This window comes from Crocodylus siamensis, chromosome 5 (genome assembly GCF_052110815.1).
Source record: "Crocodylus siamensis isolate JL-2025a chromosome 5, ASM5211081v1, whole genome shotgun sequence".
In the NCBI taxonomy this organism is placed as follows: domain Eukaryota; kingdom Metazoa; phylum Chordata; order Crocodylia; family Crocodylidae; genus Crocodylus; species Crocodylus siamensis.
Window position 1 is genome coordinate 137,948,089 of NC_143399.1, and position 22,267 is coordinate 137,970,355.

The 22,267-nt window shown below is 40.3% G+C and overlaps 2 protein-coding genes across 2 annotated transcripts in view; one reads left to right on the forward strand and one right to left on the reverse strand.

Moving 5' to 3' along the window:
- OSBPL10 (oxysterol binding protein like 10) overlaps positions 1-14,811 on the forward strand; it is a 205,437-nt gene extending 190,626 nt beyond the window's left edge. Inside the window, exons 9-12 of the mRNA XM_090046463.1 lie at positions 5,872-6,058; positions 7,709-7,891; positions 9,069-9,222; positions 12,009-14,811. Of these exons, the coding sequence (XP_089902589.1) occupies positions 5,872-6,058; positions 7,709-7,891; positions 9,069-9,222; positions 12,009-12,053 (569 nt within the window). The 3' untranslated portion in view covers positions 12,054-14,811. The remainder of the gene's footprint in view (positions 1-5,871; positions 6,059-7,708; positions 7,892-9,068; positions 9,223-12,008) is intronic.
- Positions 14,812-18,883: 4,072 nt separating this feature from the next.
- The window catches only part of STT3B (STT3 oligosaccharyltransferase complex catalytic subunit B), a 102,307-nt gene continuing 98,923 nt past the window's right edge, over positions 18,884-22,267 (reverse strand). Inside the window, exon 16 of the mRNA XM_090046461.1 lies at positions 18,884-20,610. Coding sequence (XP_089902587.1) covers positions 20,530-20,610 — 81 coding nt within the window. The 3' untranslated portion in view covers positions 18,884-20,529. The remainder of the gene's footprint in view (positions 20,611-22,267) is intronic.

Sequence of the window (22,267 nt, forward strand, 5' to 3'; positions counted from 1 at the left end):
GTTTAAACACCATGCGTTTGCTAGCATATTTGCAATAGTTGTTTGGTGTGAACTTGTTTTTGCTAAATTTTCCCAACTTTAAAATAAGTACTTCAGTGTGATGTTTTTCCACTCTACTCTCTTAAGGCAGCTGTGGGAATTAGATTGATCTATAGTTTGTTTTTACTTACTACTTTTAAAAACCTAACACACAGAAGGAGAAGGTGCATGTCTATAGTACCAGTCTTCTCATGGGCGGGTGTGTGTGTATATACGCATGTGTAAGGGAGGAAGAGGTATTGTGCCTGTGCGTGCATGTGCGTGGGAATTGCTTCTCAGTTCCCCCTACATGTTATACTTCAGGCGTAATTAACTAGGTAATCGCATGTTAAGTTCTGACCCAGCTTACACAATCAACCAATTAATGGCATGATAAAACAAGCAATAAGCTACGAAGTTTTATTAACAAAAAGTGTGTAATAACTTTGTAGCTGGTTATACTCATGCTGTTAGTTGAATATGTGGCCAGTGCTCCCCTGTGCTGGGAGCACCATTGACTGAGGGGTGCAACACCAGCTGCCAGCCCCACACCTAACTAGATAGATGGCTAGATGAAAGCTTTAGAGCCAATATCAGGACCTTTTATGTAGGAATAATGGATGCGTGCGCATCCATGAATGTTCCTACATAAAGGTCCTGACATTGGCTCTATCGCTTTCATAAGGGCAGTTTTTGCAAACTGGTAGATACTAGCGTTGTGAATAGCTTTGTTTGCTGATTCGATTGAGAGGAGATTCGGCTCAATTCGGTGGCCGAATCTCTGAATTTGAATTGAATCAGGACACCAGTTAAAAGGTCTGAATCAATTTGAAGCCTCTGAATCTATTTGGAAAAGATTCGGGCAGTCCCTGCTTGCTGCTGCAGGGAGCTGGACCCAGGCTCCATGCCAGTAAGTAGGGGGCAGGGGGGCTGCAGGAGGGGGGAGGGGACCATGGGGGACCCCTGCCTGCTCCCCCAGCTCCCCTGAGCACTCCCTGCCTACTTTTCCAGCCTCATCAGTGGCTACCCCGCCTGGCCCCAGTGTCCTGGCACTTGAAAAAGACAAACAAAAAAACCCGCCCCGCAGTCACTGGCTGCTGCAGCAGCTTTTTGGGGCTTGTGGCAGAGTCCCCCCCCATGCAGCGTGGGGCAGTGGCAATTGCACTCCCCCTCCCCCCCAGCCTGACAGGAGCCAGTGAGTGCATGGCTTTTTTTTTTGAGTCAGGATGCTGGGGCCGGGTGGGGCAGCCATTGATGGGGCTGGGAAAGCGAGTGGGGGATGGGGCCTGTTCAATTTTCAGCTGATTTTGGTGGTGGCTGAATCTTTGAATCAGATTCCTCCAGATCGATTTGGGATAGTGATTTGAATAACTGAATCGAATCACTGTCCCTCAAATCAGCCGAACCCGAAGTGAATCCTAGCTGCTTTGTACACGTCTAATAGATACTACTTTTAGATAAGAAATGGACCTACATCAGTATAATGCTAGTGACCTTGACTTTTCTCCTTTGGTCATGTGTGCTAGAATTCCTTATTGGATAAATGACAGAGATTTAGGGTAAAGTCCACGTAGAGAATGTTACTCATCAAAGGCATCGAAGGGTAGATTCAGGATTGTATTTCTCAAATATATTTATTTGTTTTCATAAATTGAGCCTCTGTCAGTTCTAAAGACAACCTAGGATTTTGTTTTCTATTCTCTTTTTTTATTATCTGTCTTAGTGCTTCTGACTGTAATAAATATCCTCTCCCTTCCTCCCCTGCACCCACCCTCATCCATATTGCTTTTATTAGTTGGTGTCAGACTGAGATAGCTGCAGTGAGAAGTGACAGGCTAACAGGATATGCTGAAAGCTGGTTATTCTCTCTTCATGAAACACAAGCCTCATAAAGTATCTTATTCGTTAGCTCTTCACCCATGTTTTCTCGCATACTTTCTATTATGGATGTTGGCATCTGTCACCAGCAGCTGGGACTCAGAGTTGTTAGTTTATATTCATAAGGACTGGGTTTAGAGGGGATAGGCTTGAAGTGGAATTGCAAGTTAATAGACCTAAAGAAAACTCTTTTGGTCAGCACAGCAGACTAACATTTAAAATGGGGATAGGGCTTTGACAGTGTATAAATTGGGAAATGGAAGCATTTGTGCAAAGGGAGTATTAAGTATTTGGGGTGTATTGTAGGTGGTGGTGATTTTCCTAAGGAGTCCGATATTATTCTGAATTTGGGAGTTCAGATGTCTGTATGAATATTAAATACTGTATTAACACTGCATTTGTGTCAAATGGCATATCACAAGGATTGGTAGGTAGGAACAAAATCTACTATGTATTTCCCCTTATTTGCTTGTAAAGTCGATATAATTTTTAGAAACCTCCTTGGCAGCTGGAGAAGGGGCAAAAGATTTTTTTTCAAAATAAAGGTAAACCTGTTTTAATATCGGCAGCAAAGCAACTCTGGTGTCATCCCTGCAGGAGCTGATTAGTATTAAACATATGGCACAGAACAAGATTCACTTTCAGATTTGTACACTGTGATAAGCTCTGCCAGGTGGGCAATCCTCCTAAATGGTCAGGTATAAAATGTGTTCTAAATAAGCTGCTTGTCTCTAAGAGTTGGAAGATCATAGAGAAGGTAAATTATAATGTTGCATGTGTTTGAACTCCTTGGGGGAGAGACAATAATGGAGGTACAATAATCTGTATGTGAGATATTTTAAGATAATCTCACCAGTTAAGTGTGATTAGTTGAAATGTGACTTGAACCTGGCATTTTAAAAGTAGTAAGGGGAAACTGTCTTAAAACTAGAATTTAAGCCAGCCTGTGTAAAATATAGGCACTTTGGGTGTTTATACTCTACCTCTGGGAGGTGGGGGATGGGGGAGTGCTTTAATTGGAGCAGCTGCTCTGATTAAAGTACCCAGTGTTGCATGTATCGGCATCCCTGTGCTGCAGAAAGGTGGTGGTGGTGCTTTAACTGAAGCTTCTCAAATGAGCTTTAGTTAGTGTCCCCACTGCCATTCTTCGACATAGGGATGCTGATCCACGTGACACTGGAGTCTGCTGGGGTGCCGTAATTACCATGCTCCAGCAGACTCAATCAAGTCTGCATGTGTATAGGTACCCTTTCTGTTAAGACTTGAATGTGAAAGATCTGTTTGCTTTAAAACTGATGTATTGGTCTGTCATTGGTTTCCTGCTTCATCTTAGGAGAGTAAATCCTTAGCAATAAGGCAGTTACTAACAAGTGAGGAAATGGTAACTACAGTTATATGGCATGTTTCTGACAGGGTGACAGTAATTTCTTCCCAATAGTTTGTTCTCAGAAAAGTGCATAGTTCAGGTTTACTGTAATATTTTGGGCTGTTAGGCTAGCAGCATCTTCAGTTACTGACATTAACCTAAGAGTCTGCCATATTACTCTGGAAACTTTGGGCCTTTCAAATGCAGTATAGTTAGTTTGTTATTTTCCTGTGTTTCTTATTCAGTGTTGCCTCACCTCCCAGATGCTCTATAGTTCTCTTCAGGGGGTAAAGGTGTCAACTGTTTCATTATTGGCAGATTGAGATTTTGGGGTGGCAGAATAAGTGGTTCTGAAAAACAGTGGTGGTTGTTATACCTCTCTGGGTGGAGCATTTCCAGTCTCTTGGTGTCTAAACCTTAGAAGCCTCCTTACTATAGTCAGTCCTCTGGATTGAAATACCACATTTTAAATAAAGGCCACATACAGACATTCAGTTTCTCCAGAAAGAGTTGCTCCTGTCCCAAGAGAAACCACAAGTATACAGGTACTCAGGATTTTTTTTTTCTCCCAGAGCAAAAACGTTCACTCCAGGAGAGAAATAACCCAGCAACAACCAGGGTTAAATCGCTTCCAGAAGAATTTCTCTTGGGAGAGCAAATGTCTGCACATGTCTCCAGAGGAGAGTCTTCCAGCAACCCAGGGTGCTTTTCTCCCATCCTCTCCCTCCAGAGAAACAGAGTGAACTCTGCTGTTCCAGCCAAGCAGGGAGCAGGAGACCCCCCCCACCCTTTACACAATCCCATGTTGTGCTGCTGGGAGATCAGCAAATCAGGGCTGCCCTGTACACTGCAGCCATCTGTTTATAAGCAGACTGAAGGTATCTGCAGAGCACACTGAGATGTGTGCCCAGGGACCCCCTGACTGGGCAGCATCACCACTGCAAGCTGTCTGCTCTTCAAAGGCTCAGCAGTTGAATGCTTGCTCAGGCATCTCTGGGCAAGCTTTTCTACCAGGAAAACAAAACTGGGAGAATTTTCCCAGATCATTTGAATGTGTGTACACAGCCAAAGCTGTATTGGAGCTCTTTCCTTTTTAAGCTCTGAATCCTTCAGATCAGTGTTGATAAACTAAGAATATTGATAATGTCCTGGCCCTATATTGGGGTTTTCCTCTGTAAATTGCTTTACAGAATAAGTTTGTGTGATTTATTTCCCATTTTACAAATGAAAAAAACCGATAATGAATACCAATAATTTCCTAATTTTTTGCAACTTTTTCACCTAATGGTAAGGGTGTTGGGATGAATCATATTAGTATCAAGGCTTTTATGTCCAGTTTGGTTTCACATTATTTTTATCTGATGGTCAAAGATTCTCTGAAATCTAAGGATCTACTCTGTGGGGTTTTCTTTCTTTTTTCCCCCCTTTTAATCTGTTGCCAAGAAATTTTTCAAAGCCTCTCTCTGCTCAAAGGAAACTGTAAATATAAAAGAGGGGAAAATATAAGAAGCCTCATCAAAATAAATTCAAGTAACCTTTTCTTTTTTTGCGACTGGCCTTATAGGCGAACAGCTAAGAATATTTGTTGTTGTAGAATTAGTGTGCACTTATGTTGATCACTTCCCTCCTTGCTATACTTGATTAGTGCTGTATCTTGTCTTGAAATACCAGCCACTAATGGTGGGACAGACCTGATTTGGTATCTTCTGAGTGTTGTTGCAGGCTAAGGTAGAGAGATTGTATGATCAGGCAGGAGGTTCCCTTAAATAGCTTAGAAAATTCCTGTTCCCTGCCGTTGATGCTCCCCAGCTAGAACCAGTCAGACTTAAAGCAGTTTTCCAACTGCCCCTTCAGCAAAGACAAAGAAGCTGATGGGAAGTGAGGGGAGAGACTTGGTGGCAGTAGATAGAATGCAAAATGAGTGAAGATCACTCAGATGTGTGTGACAACAACATCGTCAGAAATTGCACTTACTCTGCCCTGTTAATTGTCATTTTAATAAAATCCAGAGCTGCAAAAAGGCCTTTTGCTTGAGCCAGAGTCTTTTGGCAGGAGTTTTGCTGTATTTCCAGTTTCTGAGGGCCTTTTTGCAAAGAAATTTTGGGCAGCTCCTCTGCTCATGAACACATGAAACTGGTTTTAAGCGGTCATTATGCAGCTTGGTTACACCACTCCAGGGTAGGATTCTCTCTGATCCATGTTACCCAGCTAATATGTAACTATAGTAGGCCACACGTTAGTGTAAACACTGCACCTGCCCCCCCCCCCACTGGCCTGGATCTGGCTTTCTGGCCCCCTGCAGCTCTCCTCACTTACTTACAGCTGCCCTCACTGTCTGTCCCAGGGAGCAGGCAGGGGAGCCCAGGCTGGGAGGGGTAGTAGAGTCTTACTTTTTAGTCCTTTAGGCCCCTTTGGCCTGAAGTGTGAGGCTCCAACCGTGAGCTAGGACTAAATACCGATCAACAATCATGCATCTTAATGTAAGGTGGAACAAAGCCCTGAGTTTGTGTACTGAGTTTTGATGGCAGACAGAGCCAGTTGGGGGCAGGTTCCCACTGGTAGTTTACTGTTTCACTTTCAGCCTCTTTTTTGCCCCTCCTCCCCCCCAGGTGTTCTTTACTTGATGGATCACGAAGAGGAGTATGTCTTCACCCTGCCCAGTGCCTATGCTCGTTCTATACTTACCATTCCCTGGGTTGAGCTTGGAGGTAAAGTCAGTATTAACTGTGCCAAGACCGGCTACTCGGCTACTGTCACATTCCACACCAAGCCTTTCTATGGAGGAAAAGTTCACAGGTATTGAAACAGCTGCTTATTGGCTGCTTGGCTGACTTGTGTAGTGCATTTTGGGGAAAAAAGCCAAAGAAGTTGTGTCTGAAAGCTTGCAAAGAACTTTTTTCCAACTACTCAGTTAATCTAATAAAAGATATCACATCTAGGCAAAGAAGCTTGCCTGCCTATATTTCTTGAAATTGCGCAAGTAATGCTGTGTGGGATTGGTCTTGGCTTGGAGTCTTGACTGCATACTGCGTACAGTTTTTTGTTTTTTGTTTTTTTTTTCCATTACTGTCTCTGAAACAAGATACAAAACAAGAGTGACTGATTGTAGAAAAACCTGCAGCACATTTTTTTTGGAAGTATACTTAACACAGTGCAATGCACTCCTTTAGGACATTGGTCTCAAGGGAAGCAGTATAAGCATTTCCTTACCTGAAAATACACCTGTTTGATCTCTAAAAAATCTTGGCCTTTGTCTTGTAAAAGTGTGGGACAGGTCACTGTGTGCAGATTTCTTCCATCACTTGTGTTCATGCAACGAAGGGCTACCATAGCTGTAGGGCCAGCTCCCCTTCTGCCTGGGTGTACACAGACTCCTGGTGCTTCCCTGTGCGGAATTGGGTTCTGTGGATTGCTGAACAAGGGAGGGAATTGATCAGGGAAAGTGTTTCTGAACTGCAATAGCTCTTCTAGCAGGAAGCACACAGCTAACCACTCTGGATTCCCTTTGTGGGGTATAGTGATGGGGCCATGTGCCTCCTTGTCTTACTTGGGAAGAGGGTTTAGATGATGTTTCCCTCTTGGCTCTCCTGTGAATAGATCATAATGTTGATAAGATTCTGCAGCCTATTGGGCTGGGGCATTTTGTGCAGGTTCCTTTTTGTTAAATCCATCTACATGCTCTTGAATACCTACATAAAACAAAAGTGACCGTTGCCAAAAACATCAGCACTGGCCATTTGTGCACAGTGGTATTGTGAGGTGCTGTGGAATAGGTGGAGACCATTGAGTAGGGGAAATTGGGAAGTTTTGTAAGGTGCATTTTCAGATGTCTGGTTTGCTCTATTAACAGAAGGCAGAGAGCCAAAATTACCTTTTGGTGCATTTGCTAGTTGTTTACAAAATAAATCCCAAATCTTCCAGCAGCTGTTTTGTCTGCAGGGCCCGTTTCAGAGCATGATCCCTCACTGGCTTGTCAACCAGTTCCCTAGCAGGGAATGGTGGGATAAATATTTAGAGTAGAATTCACTTTTCTCACCTGGCTATAATAATACTAAGGTGCTAAGTTCAGGCTTTGTGCTTTTCAATCTTGACATTCCTTTAATGTAATATTAAGGATTTCTTGCATAGCCACACCAAAGCAAATAAATTCAGAGTTACAGCAGAAAACCTCTGACTGTTTCTTAATTTAACTGAGGTCACTTATGTCTGGAAGACGAGGAGGAAAAATATTAGAAGGTATGGCTGGAATACCAGCACAGCTTTACCATGGCCTGTGCTTGCTTTTTCTTTAGGAACAGAAATCAGATTCCTGTTTTTTACTGTTTGTTTTAATGCAAGAGTATACTTGAACTTCGAAAAGTAACTTGGAACCCTAGTGGCTGATGACCTTTCTGATGTGCTGCAATAAAATAGTCCGAATATTTTACCATGTCTTGCTTTAATCAGGGTTACAGCAGAAGTGAAACACAATCCCACTGGTACCATTGTTTGTAAGGCACAAGGGGAGTGGAACGGCATGCTGGAATTTACATACAGCAATGGAGAAACCAAAGTGATTGACACCACTAAGCTGCCAGTTATCCGAAAAAAGATTAGACCAATAGTGAAACAAGGACCACTGGAATCAAGGTGAGAATGTGGGCACAATGCTATTCTGATTATGAGATAAAAACAGTAAGCAAGCTTTATGACCAAATGTATCCATCCAGAGCTATATAACGCAAGTGGTACATGGATCTTTCCAGAGCCAATAAGCTGTACTTTTTAAATGTTATTTCTGTTTTCATATTTCCCCAAAGGAAAATTTGAGAGAGAGAGAAGCCTGTAATTCCCTGGTGCTTGTTTTATGTTTATAACCCCAACCAGTATATTATTACCTTTCAGTCTCTGAACACTTACTGTTAATGCTTTTAAAATAAAATGCTCACTTTATCACTATTGAAAATTACACATTAAAATGTTATGACAGCTTTTGGTCAATGTTTTTTGTGCATCGCACAATCTGTCTAAGTAATCTTTGGTTGCTATGCTATTGAGGGACATTTTATGTGGATATTGTCAAACATGTGAGGGCTGAATTTGATTCCAACTGAAAACAGTTGCAAGAAGTGTAAGAATACAGCACTGGAAGGGACCTCTGGGGTCCTAGTACCCTAGTGGAAATTGCCATCAATATTTTTCTCTTTTTTTTAATAAACTTGTTTAGAATAAAGCATCTTAAAGTAATATGGATGCAAAAAGACTGCATTGCCCTTCCTCTGCTAAGTGTGCCAATGGGTCTAATGTGCCCTTATTATAAATCTATACCAAGTCTGGAAAAAGTAGCCATCAAAACTCTGTAATGATTTGCAGATATTAAGGCCAAATTTTCAAGAACTGAAAACTCAGCAGCTCCCATTCAGGCATTTAAATGAAGTGAGAAAGTGGGAGCAGAGCCCTTCTGCAAATTTGACCCATACTTTGGTGGGGTGGATTGTAAGAACTAAAAAGGTGGTGGGGGGAGGTATCTACAGGAAATTATTTCAAGCTTAAATAATATAAGCAAGACATTAAATCATAAGTAGTAGTAGTTGTTTGTATCTATTGTTGGTATCTATTAAAGTGTAATGAAAATGATTGACTAGATGGTGATAAGTAAGAATATTAGATAATGGCGCAAGTAGAGTACTGAATGGAGAACGCACCACGCTTCTAGTAAAGAGGATGAGCAAGTTTCCTCCATACATTTACCCTACCAAGAGTTTTGTTGGTTCTGGGACGCTCTAATTCAGTCTTGTCTGTGTGTTGTGTGTAATCGATCACTCAGGCATCTTTGGCAGCACGTTACCAGTTGTCTGAAAGAAGGCAATATTGATGCAGCAACAGAGCACAAGCACCGCCTTGAGGAGAGGCAGCGAGTAGAGGAGGGGCAACGTGTGGCTATTAATGCTCTTTGGAAACCAAAATACTTTACCAGAGAGGTAATGTAAATCCCACAAAGCATTTATTTGCTATTTTGAGACTAAGATGGAGTGTAATGGAGCCTCTTGCCTATTGGGCGTGTGTGAGTGCAAACAGTGAGAATCAGCTTTTGATTTTTTTTTAATAACATGGTGATCATGTGCCTAGAAATGCAGTGATCTTTCAAACGTTGGCTCTTAAAAGTAGAATTTGTAACCATTGTTCATTTTCTTTCACCCTGCCTTTTAGCTGGAGGTAGGTAAGGCCTGATGTTGACGAATGGTTGCCTAACCTTTGTTTAGATTTTTGGCCATTAAATAAGTACCTTTGATTCTCTGCAGTGCTAGTTATCCATTGACCTGGCAGCCAGTAAATTGAAGTGAATGGGAGCTGTGAATACTCAGCCAGGAACTTGACTATCAGTTGTTGTTTTTTTTTTAATGTAAGAGGCATCTACACGTGGCTTTACATGCCTAACTAAAATAGACTTTTTGGTTTAGTTTCTACTTCATGAGCATTTGGTATTCTGTTAGTAATTTCCTTTATATAGTCTGAGCAGTGCTGATTGTTTATTACTGTTCTACTAGGATACTGAAACCCAAAGGAGTCCAATGTTAAAACAGCTACATGAAAGAATGATGGAGATTTTTAGAAACAACCTGTCACTTTCTAGAAAGAATGGATCTGATAGAGAGTAATGCTTAGAATACTATTTTTAGCAATGAGTAGAAACCCTTCTTCCTACTTGGCATTTTCTAAAACGATTACTTGTAGCTAGCTACATGGCTGTCATTTCAGACACCAGCACCTACCAAGCAGTGCAACAGATGCCAGCATAGGTGTAGTACTTCTGCATATGAGTAGTATCCTTGAAATGTATGGGAACTGTTTATGTATATAAAATTACTTGCATGCAGCGTGTTTGCACAATGGGAGTAGCAAGAAGCAATTCACAGGCCTTTTATTACTCAGTGACAGTTGCTCACTGTCAGTATCAGCAACTTTTGGGATTCTCTGCCTACTATATTTACTTGAATACAGGATGAATTTCCCCCACACCCCACCCCACCTGAGGCAGCAATGGGAAAAAGCCTGACTCCTCATCTTATATTCACATAAAAGGAGACCTCATTAAATACATTGTCTATCCTTTAAACTGCTGCCAAAAGCAGCATGTGCTCAGAACTGGAAACCAACTATGAAGTTGATTAAATGCAGCCAACATTGAGCATGACTATAAAACCCCTTTTTTTCACATGCCCTATATTGGGCATACATACTGGTGGGAACATACCACAAGGACAAGTTAGTGCAGCTCTTCTGAATAAAATATATAGGCGTGCCCACGGCATGCAGTCCCTCTCAGCACCAACTCTCTTTTTCAAGTCACGATGAGCCACAAGACTGAATACATTTCAGCTTCCTTTTCACTCACACAGCTGAGTTGCATCTTTCTTTCCCATTTCTGGTGATTCTTGTTTTTTCACTAGCTTTAAATATCTGTCAAACATCAGGGGGTCTCAAACAGTTCATCCAAAATCTCTCTGTTGCCACCCCCTTCTCAGCCTGTTGCATACAAGCTTAACCCCAGCCTCTATGAAGTGGAGCCAGACCAGGTTGCCTACCTCATCTGCATATACATTTTAGGAGGATCCCAGGACTTGTGACAAGAACACTTGGTTCCCGTGGGGACTAATTAGCACATGGATCCGTAGTGTGTTGGGTGGGTTAGTATCTGGAGCATGCACGCATACTGAGCTGTGCTGAGCTATGGGGTCTCCATGGCTTGAAACACAGTTGACTCTGCTCTGGCCTAGCCAATGAACTATATGGTAAGTTGCGAGCCTTTGGGGTTTGGACTAATACCACACAGTCTGCGCTATATATAAGTAGGTACAAAAGTACTTTTTAAAAGTGTGTTTATGGAGTAGCTATATTAAAACTTGCAGCAGTTTCAAAAAAGGGAAAATGTATCAATTCTTGAAGAACTAATTGTTTGGGTGCCTGTAATTTGCCTGTATGCAGATTACTACTGGTTTGTTTATTTTGAGGTCAGTGTTTTCAGATATGCCCCTCCCTTGCATGTGCTCATGGAAAACAAAGCCTGACGTTGAATGGATGAGGTGCTGCAGGGGGAAGGAGTTAGAGGAGGGCAGAAGGCAAAGGGGCTTGCCTCTCAGATGTATTTTCTGTGATGTGGCAGTGGGAAAGGGACAAATTCAAGGCCAACCTCCAATAATTACTTTGGAGATAATTTAAACAAGTTACTTCATGAAATATCATCTCTACACAAAATGTTAACCTCCAGCTTTGCCTGCTGTCACTACAGTCAGTGAAGCATTTTCTGTGGATGGAGGGTAGGATATGACCCAAAATGTTTGGGCCGTTTTTTCCATTGTTATGGAGGTTGAAGCAAGATGTTTCGAACCAGGTCTACTTGGCATACCTGGATGTTTAATAATCCACTGTTTCTTTAAAACTAAAAATATATATATTCAGGCCAGTTTAAAAATGTGCTTTTCTAATAATAGCCCTTTCAACTAACTTTTAAAGTTGATCTGCCCTTGGTGAGTGTAACAGCCTCTTCAACAAGGGAAAATCCGACTGCACTCTAATACTTCTCTGTTTTAGGAGTCTTGGATATAGTCATTCTAGTATGTACAATATTTTCAGACATCAGTGTGATTATTTTTGTAGCTGATATTGTTAAATTAACTTGTGCTGAATATTTTTGGGGTGTGGCTGTGTGTTTGTGTGTATAAAATATTAAAAGTTCATTTGTAAAATCTCCCTAATTTTCTTACAGGGCGATGGTTGGATATACTTCAATCCCCTCTGGAAGGCCCATTGACAAGACAAAGTGCATTGTTGTCGTATAACAAAAACATCTTAGAGGCATTAAAATGATGCAGTATATAACCTTCAGGTGTCATAAGTCCAGTTATAACAAGATACAAGTGGGAAGCTATATACTGTGAATGATGCATCTCAAAATAGCTACAAGCTCAAGTTTTAATCTAGAGCCATTTTGTGTGTGTGTGTGTGTGTGTGAATACACACACATGCTATGTATTGATATATATATGTAAACATATTATACACACTAACAGTGATTCAAGACCTTTTCCTTTAAGTGGTAGTACACAGAGCTCTCATTGAAGTCAATGAGGGTTCCCTGTGGTGTGCTTGCAGGATTAGGCCTTGTGTTGGTATTCAGAATACTTTTTTATTAGTACAGTTTAAGGTTTTCTATTTTTCACTTTTGCCAAAAATGTTTTGCACTTATAAAATGTGAATTGTTCCCCACAGGCCATTGGTCAGTCTGAACAATGGCTAAATAATTCAGAATTTCACGTAAGAATGATGCATTGACCAACGTTCTCTTCGGGATATTGGTTTACTGGCATGACTTCCTGTCACTTATAAACGTGCAGTTTCTGCCACCTTATAAAAAGTAGCAATATCATAAGAAATCTGTTCATTCCAGTCCTAGGTGTCCTGTTAGCTTGTGTTCCAGAGAGATGCTTAATATTTTGCGTGCCCATTTGTTCAACCCATTGACCCTGGAAATGGTTGGGTATCTGTCTGTGGCAGTGATTATGGTGGGGAAGGCTGGTGGTGTTGGGCTGACTTACTTGAAAGTCCGTAAGTTTTGTGTTAAAGCTCCAAGCAGTTCTGTATTTATTGTCTCTGATCTCTCTCCCTTTTGGTTCAGTTGATTGCTATTTTAGAGCGAACTTATGTCTAGCTGTCTCATAAAAAACAACTATTACGCCAAAAAATAAATGATGTGGAAACTTACTTCTCTACAGTGAATAAGGGCTTCAGTAATTAAAAATTGTGGGGCCATAATGTTTTGCAGTGTAAAAATCTATAGTTGATTTTACTTTGTAAGGTAACCACTGTGACGATAAGAAAGTAAACTTCAAAAACCAATGTATTAAAGTTTTTAGTTGCATTTCATTCCCTATCTGTAAAAGTGAGATGTGTTGATTTTTGCGAGATTTACACCAGACTGACTTCTCCCCAGTACTCCTTTTTTTTTTTTGTTTTTTTTTTTTTTACAGTGCCCCTTAAAAACATCACAGTATCTCTAACACACTAGCATGAATGCCTGACTTTCTGGAATATTAATTTGTGCCTTTTGCCTACATTCTTAATATAATTGCTCACATTTTCCAGATACTAGACAAATGTATTTAGACTGAAATATTGCTCGTATCTGTTCATATGTATCCATGTTTTACAAGGTTTCTTGTTTGTTTTTTTTGGTGGCTGTTAAGGTTACTGATAGGTAATGGAAAGCATTAATTGGTCATTTGGAACTGACATTTAATTTACAGGATCTTTCAATTTTGCGCTTCAGATTCTTAATCGGGTGTGGTCCCCTTCCTCCATTCCTCCCTGTCCCTCCTCCCTCCCCCCGCCACCATTAAATTACTTTATATTTGCTTGTATATACTTATCTCAGCATGTGAAAGGCTAGGGGCTTTCTTACAGGCATTGAAACCTATTAATAATTGTAGAATGTACAGGCCCAGTATTAAGGAACACTATTTTGTAAGAAAAATTTTATTTTTAGGCTAAGTTAGCACTCTGTAATTATGTCAAAATGGTAAGAACTGAACTAACAAGTATCTTCAGGAGGATATATATTATTCATGGTCTCCAGGAGCCCGTGCACATTGGACCCACTCTTGTTTTAAAGAGGTTAGTCTGGTAAGTAACCGAAGCATTACAGAGTTGGAAGATGGTATCTTTACAAGGGGCATTCTAAAGTACAAAATCAAATAGATCAGAATCATAGTCTACTTTTTTTCAAAATCGTAGCTTTCACCCTTACCAAAGAACTGGCAACATCAAACCTTCCACATTTTTTCAAAAGTTAAGGTCTGCCTCTCTGCTTTGCTCTCGACTATTCATACTAGAAAGATTCTGTTGCTATTAGGACGAGGAGTTGAAATAATTTTGCACTTCTGACTTAAGGATTTCCTTCTCTGCATGGTGGTTAGTGCATGATGACAACATCCCATTCGTGTTCAAATAAATCCTTTTGCTTTCAAGGCTGTGAAGACTCTGCTGATGTTACTATGCTATGCTCTCTCTCCTCTCTCCACCTCCTTCCCACCACAAATCAATCCTGTAAGGCAGGTCAAATACTTTTGCTTGAAAGATCTGAATCATCAACATATCCCAAAAGGAAGATTGGATAAGTGTTTTGCATATTTTTATCAGAAAAAAATATTCCATACGTTATACGAGGATACTGTACAAGAGGATTTTGAAGATTGAGCAGTAAACAACCCTTATTCTATAGCTTGTTTCAACAGGTGTCTGGCACTTCCAAATGGATACTTTCTTTTTGAATAGCCAGTGTACACTTTGAATTGTAATGTAAATCTTGATGTACTTCAGATCTAATTTTTTGTGCACACCTGTAGAACCTATGCAAACTTTTCTTTCTTATGGTATAACTGTTGAAAAAGATTTCTACCTTTTATTGTTTAAAATTTTGAAATCCGGCAGTCACTTCTGATTAGCCTTCCTTTCATAATTGTGAATTAAAATTACAAACTGACAACACTGTCAATAAATGATTATTTGAATTAGTGGTGGATGCCTTTTCTCTTTCCATTATGTTAAAATGGCACCATTTGCTCAAATCTGTATATCCTTTGTACACACGTACACTTCTCTATAACCTTCAACTACATGTTACGTGATCAGTTTTGATGCACGAGCTACTGTCACTTGAATCCTGTTTTTCAGCAGACAAGATGATATCCAACCAGGTAAGCTTTGTTTAAATTGGATCGCAGCACATGAAGAGGCTGGAAAGTTTGGTGACTGGCAGCACTAGACAACTGCAGGTAAGGATGAATGCGTGGTCTGTGCAGAGGACTGGAGACGGCACTCTTGGACTGGGATGTATGACCTAATTGACCAGTTAACAGAATGCTGATCAGCAGGCAGAAATTCCAGTGCCAGTGTATAGCCTTGACTTCCTGAAAATGATTTATTCCTTCTATACCAAAGAGTGCACGACATTTTGCAGATGAAACATGCAAAAAGCAGCGCTAGTGACAGAAATTGATATTCTTATGACCAGTGGATTCTGACAAGTATAATACAATGACTTCAACATATTTTGGGCCTACATTATTTTGCTGAAGGTTTATGTACCACTGCTACATGCCCCTCCATGTATTATTCCTCTGTGTACCACTGCCACATGTTCATGCAAGAGAACCGGAAAATGAAATTGGCAGTAGGTAAGATTGCAAGAATATGGTACAGATTTGCTACTGCTCTTTTGTGAAGATGGATGTGCCTCAAATTCTGTACCTTTTGGTACAAAGTCCAGACTTAAACTATAGGCCTTGTCGCTGTTGTCACGCTGATATTTAATGAGGATATTAATGTTACAGCTGCTTGTGGACTTAACTGCATCTCTGATGGCACCACTACTACCGTCTTCTGTATTTGTTCAGTATTCTGTACAACTGATGTAGAAAACACTTGGAAGAGGAGCAATGTGAGCATACTGTCTGGAGAGATTTTAAATATCAGGACATAAAAGACACTGCTTTCATTGTACTTGGTTAGCTTAGAAGGGCACATGCACAGGGCCATGCGTTTGCCTACATGCATGTAACGATATATGGTTACCACTATCAGTTTAACACTGCCATGTTTTCATGGGGAAGCTGGTACTTCATTGGAGCTGATGTTCAGACCATCACCTGCAGCAGACTTAGGGGCTGAGGAATCCTTTAATTTGTTTCTAAGGATTAACCTGAACAGGTGACAGACCCGGCACTGTCTTTATCTCAAGACTAGGATAACGTGTCTCAGAAGTTACAGAATGTGCAAATCGATGAGTTGGACTTGGGTCTTGGTGACATGCTACAACCCCCCCCCCCCCCCAGTCAGTACAGATACTGCTGCCTGAATATTCCTGTCTGTTCTTTATGGATACTACTTTTTGCTGTGGTTTTGTGCCATTCCTGGTCTTTGCCAACAGTTCTCTAATCCCTGCATTTCAGTTATTTTCACACAGTTGTCTAAATTGTGAGACCTTTGTGAATATTTTCATTTACTCTGTTGGCCTCTTGCTCTAGTGTTCTGCAGACCTTTGAGTGTTTTGAGTTTTTCTTAACACTTTGACAACTGCTTCAGGTTTGTATTGTTGTCAACTGTCTGTCCTGTGCTTCTGCATGGCTCCTGAGCTTGCTCTTCCTGTGGCACTGACTGAGCCAAGATTGTTCCTGTGCCCTGCCACCTGAACAGGTGAATTCTCAATCTAGGAAAATGTTTTGTTTTAAATACTTCACCCTGTGGCTCCCCTTTACACAATCTTTTAAAATAGGTCATGTAGCTACTTCAAACTTGTAACAACAGAACTGAACACAGGGCACACCTATTCAGGGCTTTTACTTGTGAATTTACATATTGGATTGACCTGTTATGTTAGTGTCCACTGAAAATAGATCGGGCAAGCACTTCAAAACACCCCCTGTGGTAAGGTCCTGACATACTTAGTACAGGCAGTCCTCGACTTGCGTTTTGACTGGCAATGTTTTGAGTTTACAACATTTTGCACTTTGCGTTTCTAAAATTGACACCCTCTTTCAGCTTTCTGAAGTCCAGCAAAGTCGCATCAAAGAATTCTTTCCAAATCATTGATTGTTATTTATAATATAAATGCATTAATATAGCTATATTACTCATCTATAATTGACTGACTACAAAATTTGGGGTTATTTTTGGTGAAAACAGGGTATCAAGCTTTAGTGCAGGAACTAGTCCCCCTCATTTTTATAATATTGTTTCCTGTAGGAAAATTAGTTCTGAGTTGCAACATTTTCACTTAAGACGCTTTTTCCAGGAACCAACTGTATCATAAGTCTGAGGACTGCCTGTACAGGTCTCTCTTGCTTTGTGGGTTCTGTATGTGCAAATTTGCTGTGTGATGACCCTTTTTATACCAAAAATTCGTTATGCAAGGTAAGTTCACTCTTATGCTATCAGTGTGGTGGAAGCCTGCAGTTAGCTGCTTTGTGTGGTGCCTTGTGGGAGCAGTGCGTGCCAAAATAGAGTCTCCTCGCTCACCTGCGACACGTGTTTTTCTGTAGTTGCCATCTGCATTATGGCTCCTATGCATGCCACTAGCTTATCTCCTACCCTTCTCTGCTGTTGGTGAGTATCAAAATTGCCTTGTAGAAGTGGTAGACATAGGTCTAGGGGCCAGTACAGTCAAGGTTGTGGAACGTATCCCTGTTTGTTTCATTGTAAAGTGGGTTCCCTTTATGTGAACTTGAGTTGTGCACCATTTTCCAGGAATGTGTGTGCAGCATAAAGGAAGGGAAACCTGTATCGTCTGTTGCAGGAACAACTTGCACACTACAGAATCTGGGTGGGACTTCCAAGTGAAAAAGCATGATGGGTGTCAACTCAGCTATAATCAGCCAACTGTATTATGGTCACCAGTAGGTACTGAAGCAAAAAACTGTTAGTCTTACTGCACGCCCAGTTAAGCACCAAAGTTTTCCTTTGCCATTCATGTACTACAAACAGGGAGATGGATGGATGATGATAGTGGTCACCAGCAACTGTGAAGTGATCATATACCTTCCCCCTCATATGCTGAGGGTATAGGCTCTTTCAGTGCAAAGTGTGCTCCAGTTAAACTAGTAAAGAATCATGGGGCTGAGAACAGCACTTCTGGTGTAAGGAAGTCTGACCTTGTAACCAGCCTCAAGGCTTTGAGGAATCATCAGCACATTGGGTGTTCTTTCCCCACCCAACGTCAGCTGGTTGGACAAATGAAGGACACTGAATTCAAACAGGTACAGAGAAGGAAGCTCCCTGGTTCTTCATGGCTTCCTCGCATCAACAATTTGAAATCAGGTACCCAGGCTAAGAATCAGTCTTCCATTAGATTCTTTCCTTCACTTGTTTTGGGCCATATACTAAACATTGAGAGGTCCCACCCTGCCCAATTGCTTCTGGCTAGATTGAAAGACCTAACTGTAGCTATAATAGTGCACTGCTAAATCTTGAACTGTGATGTTGGGACTCGCTTGGAGTCTTTTTCAGATCATGTTTGTGGCTGTCACTCCTGAAGATTTGGCCGGGGAAAGTAATAGAAGCTATCCAGCTGGGAAAACTTTACTTCCAAAAGAAATGCCAGAAGATAAGCTAAATATATTATTTGCTATAAGATTACAACATCCTTTGCTGCTGGTACTGTAGCGGTGCGTTCAGTTGCTTTTGCCTGTAGACATCAAGATCTGACCTGGAGGTCCAGGCATACACTAGACCAAAGTTGAGACTACCCAATACAGGGTCTTTTCAGACTGCTTCATGTCACTGACTAACTTATTTTTAGGGAATGTATGCCTTGAACTTTGCAATCTGCAAATGAGATTCACTGCTATAGCAATCTGTGGGGCAAGATGCCAGCTGCTCTCTAAAGATTAGTAACCACCCACTCTTTCCATCACAGGAAGTTAAATGTGGAACTTGGTGGTTGAAGACAGTAGGGGCTGCTGCAGCTTCACAGTGAAGTATTAGCTTTGTGGAAAGAAAATGAAGCAGTTCACCTTGCTCAGTGACTTAAATTCCTCAAGGACCACAATTTTGGTTATTTACAGCCAGCTTAAAGAATGACAAGACACCTTTAACACAAAACTTGAATTAACTTTATTTTCCCCCTACAGTCAACAACTCATCTGCACTGAGCTTTAAAGCAACAAAGTAAAATGAAATCTCAAAATGATGGGTCAGAAATCCAGATCGAGTTACTCATGTGAAAATGTTGCAGCTGTAATATTGGTCTGTAAAAGAACCAATAGGGTAAAAAAATGAGTTTATAAATCAAAAAATATTCTACACCTTGGGAAAGAAGTCAGCAGTAACATTTTCACGGAACATTCCAAATTTACATTTTCTTCATGAAAGGTACATACTATTCTGCATTTTACACCAAGATGTTTGGTGTCACTTCTTATAAGAAGTTGCATCCTGTGGCAGGAACACAAACTGCAAAACCCCTTCTTTCACTTTATTAAAAGAACTAACAAAAATTTTCAAGTCTGTATAAAGTTTCCTATAGCTGGAAAGTGAACATGTTCAATCTCCATTTATATTTTAGTGCATTTAATTTGACAGAACTGTCACCTTAAAAAAAAAAAAAAGTATAAAAGACAAAGCAAATAGCACTAAAGCAGAAGCTTTTCAACTGATAAAGCACTCTAAAAATAAAATGCAGAAAAACAGATTAATCATTTTCTAGAAACCCTCTCCTGCCCCTTTTAAGGAGGCAGGCTGAGGTTTGCAAAACCCTCTACCTCTCCCAATAGCCACAGAAAAGAGATTTTGTATACTTGTCAACTCTTTTTTTTTTCCTTCCCCCCTTCAACAGGCTATACTTGCTTGCTTTACCAGGTAAACATTTACCAAAACTAGTTTAACTTCTGTTCTGAAACACCAATTTCTCTGGTGCTCAGTAGCATTCATTACTGTCGCTTTAGATTTTCACAAGGATACAAATTTAGCCCTTATTCCTAAAGTGTGCAAGATCTGGCTGTATGAAACAGCAATGCTGCAATCGCTTCAAACAAACCAACCAACAAAGCACCTTCCCCAAACCCACAGCAGCTTCTCCAATTTGAACTGCATTATAAACCCACATCATCCAATTGGCAGTCAGTCCCATGATAGTTTGTGAGATGGCAGCTTGCCTTTACAGTCCAGTCCAAAACTAACTTCAGCAAGAGGAAAAAGTACATTTAAATGATTCCATGTCAATCCAGGGAGAAAATCTGCTTTTTAATAGCTGAATTTCAAAGATCCACATTCCTCATCTCTCAAGTGTTTAAAATGTCATGTCATAAAACCAGTCTTTTCACAAGCCACAGTCCTTTCACCATTCCAGTTAACGTATTGCTATTTTGCTGATACAAGTTTTTTCCAAAAGAGAAAAAAAAAATTGACAAGTATGCATGTGCCAAGGACCAAATTAGAGGGTTCTTTGGTGCAGTCAGTCCAAATTCTCAACTGATTTGAAGGATAATATGTACCAATAAAAAAATCTGCTGCTAGACTTGGACAGCAGCTCTGTCTTGCTTCACATTACAAATCTAAAACAGCTGTTCTCAATAAGCCAATATTTTTGATCAGACATTGCCTGAAAAATTTGTACAATTATCTGGACCAATGATGGTTCTGTACCCTCATGTTGCTGTGAAACATGACTTGAGCTAAAGGCAAAGACTGGTTATCTCAAGGACAACTGCTTCGTATTAGCAATCAGAACAGTGTGTTTAAACTGTCTTCCTGTTGGGTCTCTTGCCTTTCTTTAAAGTTAGTTTATTCTTAATGTAGCCACGCTTCCTTTTGGCGGTCTAAAAAGAAAAAAAAAATACATTGGATTAGTTAGCTATAATGCTTAGTCTTTCCACTTTTGTCCATTTAATTGCACGATGCCTGGACTTATTTAAAATACATTTAGGTACTGGTCTGCCACTACTACTGTCTGTTTATTTTAGAGTTAAGATAATTAAACTAACATCAACTCAAGATACAATCTTAATTGCCCCATTGCCTTTTACACTTCCCAACACATCCATTTTGTAAGTTATACAAGAAGCACTTCTGCAAGTGTCATGTACAGGCTTGTCTCCAGAGCTGTGCTGATGCAGAAGCAGTTTAATAAAGTCACCCTAACTTCAGCTCTGGTATCATACAAGGAGCAACATGACCTAGCAAAGTGGAGATTACTGGTTTCAATCTTGGAAGTAAAAACTTCCAGAGATCTGAGGATAAGAAAATAGGCTCAGCCTTTTCTATCCTAACACTAATACTCCAATGTTCTTGATTAGGGTAGAACAAACACAAATCCAAACTCTTACTAGACAGACAACTCTTCCTATATCTTACTGATATGTTTGCTTAAAGCAAATATCAGCATCTGAAAACAGACTTAAGAGAACCTAGGTGTTTTCAAGGATTAACATGACTATTTCAAAGCAGAGTCCAAGCTTTTTATCTAGCCACAGCAAGCTTTGAAGGCCTCATCCCTCATTTAATAGCATCATCTGGCCATTTTAAATTTTACATTTAATATCCTAGCTTTTAGGATGAAAGAAAAGAAAATTTCATGTTTTTATAAATAAGGTTCCCAGACTGATTAATGCTCTCCAGCCTCCTTTTAATATAGTAGTTAGTTACAAATAAGTATAAGCAGTCTTACTAAATATAATATTTGTCTGGAGTTAGTATACATGAAGTACAGTTTATTTTCCCTGGGTTTTATTTTTGCCACGTGCATTGGCAGGCTACAGTCCAATGCCAACAAACAACTATCTACTTAAGATGTGGTAGGGCAAAACTGGCAAGTGTGGTATCAGTGAAAACGGGTATTTAATTCATCACTGATTGGTGACTACCTAGCCCAGCAGTGGAACAGTGCATAAACAGCTATGAGTGCTGGTCACATTTACAAGAGTGCACAGAAGAACTGCTAGCTGGAGGCTGGGTAAGGATACAATTCCTGCAGAACTTGTAGACCTAAAAAACCACGCACACATTACACTTACCATACACTTAAACTCTGTTTTAGGATGAAATGTTGCACACCAACAGTCTGATTTACTGATAATTAATGGGGTAAATGTTATGTCTTACAGAAACTGGCAAGTATCCTATCTAAATGCTGACCAGTCTTTAACCCATCCCATATTAAGCTGAAGTTTTTAGTTTTATCAGCTTTCAAAATTTTGTTTGCTAATGTATCTCTGTTGTTATTAAAAACAAAACAAAAAACAAACAAACAAAAACTTAGCCATGTTGCTCTCGCATAAGATGAGACAAAGCTGCAGGGAAAAAAGCATGCCAGTGTTAAAACATGCACCTTGATATTCTGAGGGCAAACTATGCCAGGTCTTTTCTATTTTTAAGGCGTACAATAACAAATTGGAAGTGTCAATTCAGAACAGATTTCTGTTTACCACTATAGATGAAGTTTACTCCACAAGTTTAACTTACCTTTAAATGACACAT